General features: G+C 30.2%; 1 protein-coding gene across 1 annotated transcript; it reads right to left on the bottom strand.

The window, feature by feature from the left end:
• Window positions 1–1,383: 1,383 nt before the first annotated feature.
• On the bottom strand, window positions 1,384–6,095 carry LOC115878620 (deoxyuridine 5'-triphosphate nucleotidohydrolase-like). The gene is made up of 4 exons (XM_030895167.1): window positions 6,032–6,095; window positions 4,629–4,883; window positions 4,488–4,565; window positions 1,384–1,589 (listed from the first exon to the last, which is right to left on the bottom strand). Exons 1-4 carry the CDS (start codon window positions 6,093–6,095, stop codon window positions 1,384–1,386), a joined length of 603 nt encoding a protein of 200 aa, XP_030751027.1.
• Between the last annotated feature and the right edge of the window lie 387 nt (window positions 6,096–6,482).

Genomic DNA, 6,482 nt, shown 5'->3' with positions numbered 1-6,482 from the left:
AAGTTAACAAACTTTTAACTTTTCATAAACTATACTCCAAAATTAACGAATAATATTTATTATAATTATAATTTTAACTTTTAACCCTCGAATACTCGCGCGGGATACAGGCGTATCCCACGCATGTTAAAAACGCGCGTGCGCCGACACTAAAACGAAGCTGCCTACGCGCCTCTAGGTATTCTTTTATCACACTTTGCTTGTGCTACTAGTATTATTGTGGATGTGTCACTTTTAGATTTTACCGTGTTTACGTGTGTTGTTTTGCTGTGGGATACAGGTGTATCCCGCGTGACCCTTTATGTCGTCTTATAATCATTGCCCTTTTGCAAGTTTTTTTATATCATTAACAAGAAAATGACTTTTGAATGAAAATATAATGACTAATAAATATATGACGAATAATAAAAATGACTTATGAATCGAAAACTCAAGCCTAACATGTTTATTTCTTTATATCAAAGTATTTTGCTTTGTAGCAAAGGCCTACGAAAATATTAATTTCTATTATATTATTACGTATGTCCTTTTGGTATTAGCTCAGCAAAATGGCAAGCAGATGTCCGAGTAAATGGATGCATTGGTACATGGGAGAAAAATGCCGGATAATATTCAATATTCAAGAACGTTTAACTTCCGTGGAAGTCCAGGAAGCAAAGAGGCTGAAAACCAGAAATAGTCGATGATATTTGTGTCCTAGAAAAAAGATAAGAGGGCCAGAAACTATTGATCTTTATGTAGCACGTGGATTTGCCTAGAACATAAAAAGGAACTACCCAACGCTTTGTGTTAAATGCACAGAAAATCAAAATTGAGCAATTTCATTTTTTTATATTTATATGAATTGCATGTTTTTGTTTTTTCGTCTGTGTTCATAATACAGTATTTTTTTTGTAAATAAGTGTTTTACTTCTCATAAAATATATTATTATGCTAATTTTTCCACCTAAATACAACAGTTTTACATAGGAATACAAATGTATCCCATGCGACCGCTGGTGTAATTTATCGCCGCGCGAGTACTCGAGGGTTAATTTATCATCCGTCAAGAGAAATAACTGTGATTAAAAATGAAAAGTTTATTATTTTATAAGCTAATTACATAGATAAATGAAACAAATTTGGATTGGAAAGTGCCCATAAGAGCAATGTAAACACTATTTGGCGCTATTCTTGCAACAGCCGCTACGCCAAGCTTTTGAAAATTTCGGAGCGGTTCGGCGGTTCCTTTACCTATGGCTAATTTTTAGGCTTTCTCTATGGATACAACTGAGTACCGCAAGCTGTTGCTAGGATATTCTATTTATTTTAATTGTATTATTAGACATTGCGAATGAACGTAAACTTATAAGTATAAAATATGATTGAAACCGCTAATTTTATTTACTCCACTAATTTCAAGATTCTGAGTGAGACTTGAGGTGCGATTTCGGTGCCGCGGCTGGCTGCGGCGGCGGCTAGCAGCTGCACCTCCAGCCGCTGCACTGGTTTGTACAGTTTCAAATGGAACCAATTTGGCTTGTGCAGCGCGACTAAAGCAGCGACAGCCCGCGCTGCAGCGGCTGCTGTTCGACTGATCGCGAAGCAGGCTGAAATCGTAGTTGACTTTCCATGAGTTATTATATTATTATTCCCACAAAATAGGTTCACCATGCCGGTCATAAGCATTTGTATTTTTAAGTTTATTTTTTAAAAATAAAAAAAACTACTTGCGTAATATTTTTTTTATCCTAATGTCAGAGCCAATTTTTCTTCGGATGTGATGAGATATTTAACAAAATTTGCTCCATGGATTGTAATGTCCTGTTCTATTATTAGTGACAAAACAAATTGGAATTGATCAAGATTCAATCGGAAAAATTCCTTAAACTTTTTTTCATCTTCTTTTAGATGATTATCTATACTAATATATAAAATCCTTAAGTGACTGACATACTGATTAATCACGATCCTGCTCAAACCACTCAACGTAAGATGCTCAATTTTGGCATACAGGTTGATTCTAGGAAAAGAGGTGTAGAGGTTCGATAAGAAGGGATTTTTCGAAATTCCAGTTCCAAGGGGGTGAAACCACCTCTCAAATATTACAATATTTTTTATTTAAAAAACGGTCGAGTTTTCGAAAAAACGCTTAAACACGTATATTTTATTTTGTTTTTTACATATTTTAAGATTTTTTAAAAATGTATACAGGGTGTTTCGAAAAATCTGGTCATTGATTAATCACGATCCTGCTTAAAGCGCTTGACGTAAAAAGCTGATTTTTGGAAAACAGATTGACTTTAGGGTGTAGAGGTTCGATAAGAAGGGATTTTTCGAAACTCGAATTCTAAGGGGGTGAAACTTACCTCAAATATAAAAATATTTTTTATTTAAAAACCGGTGAGTTTTTCGGAAAAAATCTTAAACACGTATATTTTATTTTGTTGTTTTACATATTTTAAGATTTTTTATATATTTATACAGGGTGTTTCGAAAAATCTGGTCATTGATTAATCACGATTCTGCTTAAACTGCTTGACGTTTAAAGCTGATTTTTGGCAAACAGATTGACTGTGGGGTGTAGAGGTTCGATAAGGAGGGGTTTCTCAAATCTCAAATTCCAGGAGAGTGAAAACGCCCCTCAAATATTACAATATTTGTTATTTAAAAAACGGTTAGTCTTTCGGGAAAACGCTTGGACAAGCATAATTTATTTGTTTTTTTTACATATTTTGAAATTTTTTAAAAATCATACAGGGTGATTCAAAAAGTTGGGTAATTTCTTAACCACGATTCTGCTTATTTTTGGCAAACGGAAGTAGTTATCTTACCCCTATACTGTGACAGGTTCCATCGACTTCCTGAAATTTTCAGGCGTTTCAGTGACTTTCAGGAGTTCTTGTCGATTACCTGCCTGAAGGAAGTGTATTTACCTGTTACAGTATAGGTATTAATTACAAAAATATAAAAGAAGTGAATGTCAATACCAGAGGCTGTAGAAAAGGGCCTTATTTACTCCCATGACTAAAGGACCATAATTGGGGTAGTTTAGGGGTTGGTTTGGGGAAAATAAAAACAATAAATCACCACAATACACCAAAACAATTTTACTTTTACACTGGACGCGCGTTTTGCTAACCATGTTGATGATTATAAACTGGTTTATAATCATCTGCTGATGATGCTAACATGGTTAGCGAAACGCGCGTCCAGTGTAAAAGTAAAAGTGTTTTGGTGTATTGTGGTGATTTAGTGTTTTTATTTTGCTGTGTAACACCAAAGGTTCCAACCCTCAACTGTAATGTTGGTTTGGGGTAGTGTTTTTTATGTATAGAAACATATTGATCGGTATATGTTTGGTAACCACATTATTATTAATTGATTGTTAATTGAGTATTTAATTAGAGGTTAAAGGTGTCGATAAGTGAATTTACGTCTGTAAGGTTAAATGTTAAGATAACTGTGTTTAATTTTAGCAAGCTGTTTACAGAATAGTTGGTGTTGATGAAAATGTTTTACTTATTTAAATGTATTAAATGATATCAACCTAAATTATTGACTAACTTATCCTAATTTTAATATAAAGTATAGTAAAACAAGAAATGGTTGAATATACAGTAAAACAAGAAATAGTTGAACAAAAATAGGTTTTATTGTTTTTTTAAATTTTTATATTTATATTATCGATTAGATATGTTTCGTCGTATAAGTGTTTGTCGTAGATCCATTTTTTCTCTGACGACTTGTTTAACAGCTTCTGGTATAGTGTGACCAACGGATCTGTAGCTACGGGGTATCGGCAGGGGAACGTAGTTGTAAACAAAACACGCCCAATTTCATTCATAAAATAGGCATGGGCGTACGGTGTTATATGAAAATAATGTGTATCATAAATATAATACTCAGATTAATATTTTTTTTCAAAAAACTTTATGCTGTTTGAATCGTTACTGTTGAGTTAGCAGATAAACACTAAAAGCTTTTATTAAAGCTCCCTTAAATATTTTGAATCATTTTATTATTGTGTTGTTAATATAATAGAAGAAATAATTACAGCTGAGGGTTGGAATGAAATAAAGTAATAATGATCAAAAAAATGACACCGCCACTGGATATTTCAATAGTATTCAATATTCCTACTCTTTTCAGAAGAGACCGTGAAGTTGGGGATAAAGCAAACGAATAGGAAAGGCGTAAAAGCCATGGCAACCGCGTGGTAACAAATCCTGTGACGTACTCTCGCCAATCATGTTCGATGAATAGGCGGCCATGCGCGGCGATGCCGGTTTGCCAAAAATATCGTTGGAAAATCTTCAACTTTCATAATAAGCAGATTATACAGAATGAAAGAAATAAGTTATTAAATAAAACATCTCGAACAATATGAACTACGTTAAAATTCCTTAGTAATATACGTCAGAATATATGCTAAACACATTATATATAATAAAAATATATGCAATTTATAGTTCATGTCTGGCAATTTTGCAATTTTATAGATAAACGTATATGAAAATCTTCATCTGAATGGTTGAATAAAACCACTTTAATCTCTCCTCTGTAATCTTCGTCAATAACTCCTGCTATAAAAAGAAAAAATATATGTAATTAAAATTACTTTTAATGATATAGATATAAATTTTTACCTCCCACATCAATAAAATGGTTTACAGCCAAACCAGACTTTGGTGCTATTCTACCATAGCAATTTTGAGGTTCCAATTCCAATTTTATACCAGTTGGAATTGTTGCTTTATCTTTCGCTGGTACAATAGTATTTAGCAGGCTTTTCAAATCATACCCTGCTGCTTTTAAACTACCTTTGGTTGGTTCAAAGGCATGTGAAACAATTTTGTTATATTTTAAGATCGGAACTTGTTCTTGTTCCATTGTCTGAGTTACTTCAAAATTGAAAGGTAATTAAAAATAATAATGATAATAATAAGTGGATAAAATTATTGGTTATATCCCCATGGTAATGTATCTGTAAATATATAATTAACAATTCTTTTATCATCTTGTGGTGTTAGGGCAATTTTTTTTGGTTTATTGTATATACTTCATGTTTTTTTATGTTTATCACTATCATTATTATTAAATATTTTATTTGTAGAGAGCATTAATAAATTAACTTTCATCAAATAATTAAACGTACTTAAACATACTGTAAAACTGTTTTCTTTTCTACAGTAAAAACGTTAATAGAAATATTATTCATTGCTTCAAATTTTTTTATATCCTTTAGTTTTATTGAAAAATTAATATTATCATATTTTAAAACCTCACTAAAATGAGGATAAGAAGATGTTCTTCTTGGATTTTAATTAGAGCTACAAAGATACAATGCTGCTACTATAGTCCAGAGAAAACAATAATTATCTTTATTCTCAATATTAAGAACCCCTTTAGTATTTTGAATAAATTTTGGTATCGATACATATGTTGAATTGCTTACATTTATTGGTGTATAGTTATTAAAATTAATTTTTAATTGTAATATTTGATAAAGAGCCCATCCGGAATCTCGTTCTTGAAACTCTTCCAGTTTTTTCAATAAATTATTTTTAATATGATCATCATAAAAATCTTTTAAATTTGTATTGTGATCTACTACTCGATTTTTTGTAGAAAAATGTTTAATTGCAGTTTCCCCAGTGTGAGGTTTAATAAAATTTCCTAAAAAGATGACATTTATTTTTAATAATGATTTCTGAACTTCTTTTTTAACTTTATACAAAAAAGATCTATAAGCTTTTTTAAAAAAATTGACTGGGTCTTTAATACTAAAATTAATTATTGCTCCTGTTCTAATGCGATTTTTGAAGCAAGAATCAAGTTCAATCCAACATAATTCTTTTTTCTGTTTAATTTTTTTTATATTTAAATTGTTCTCTGAGATTCTTAAGTAAATTCAAATTAGATTCTAATTTGGAAGAAATATTTTTTTCTGTTTTGTTACTATTTTTTAAATATTTTTTTAAAATTAAAATAGTTTTGTTTAAGTATTTTATCTACTTATTCTATTCATTTATATTTTTAATTAACTTACCAATTTCTTGAAGTTTTCTCACAATTGTTTCACTTAAATTGTTTATTTCTTTAGGTGCAGACATGTTGAGTTGGTTGGCTGATGGTTGATTTTTTTGTTTGATGTGATTTCAATAGCAACTGAAGTCTATTTTCTTTTTAATTGAGTTTATATATTTTTTCATATTAGAATATTAAATATATCAAAGTACATATATCAAAGTTAATTTCTAATAATAACTTAGACATATTTAGGTACTTTACATTAATAAACAAATTTTATTAATATCAATTTTAATAATAATTTAAACAAACATGTTTATTTCATAATAATGAGCAATTTTATATGTTTATAATAATATCAATATTTACTTCAAATGTAAATGGATAATTTTTATCTGTTTATTTTGTTTCGGCAAACATATTTACTTCATGTTTTAAACAATTTTTATCTGTTTATTTTGTTTAGACAA

This window comes from Sitophilus oryzae, unplaced genomic scaffold, assembly GCF_002938485.1.
Source record: "Sitophilus oryzae breed Bouriz unplaced genomic scaffold, Soryzae_2.0 scaffold_151_pilon_pilon, whole genome shotgun sequence".
Taxonomy (NCBI): domain Eukaryota; kingdom Metazoa; phylum Arthropoda; class Insecta; order Coleoptera; family Curculionidae; genus Sitophilus; species Sitophilus oryzae.
The sequence above is the reverse complement of the archived record's forward strand: the minus strand, read 5'-3'. Positions and strand labels throughout refer to the sequence as shown.

Excerpts from the sequence above, each read along its gene's own strand:
- LOC115878620 (XM_030895167.1), bottom strand. The coding sequence starts at position 6,095 with ATGTCTGCACCTAAAGAAATAAACAATTTAAGTGAAACAATTGTGAGA. Across the intron at positions 4,884-6,031 it reads GAGAAAACTTCAAGAAATTG|TAACTCAGACAATGGAACAA; the intron begins GTAAGTTAATTA and ends TCAATTTTGAAG. Across the intron at positions 4,566-4,628 it reads CCATTTTATTGATGTGGGAG|CAGGAGTTATTGACGAAGAT; the intron begins GTAAAAATTTAT and ends TTCTTTTTATAG.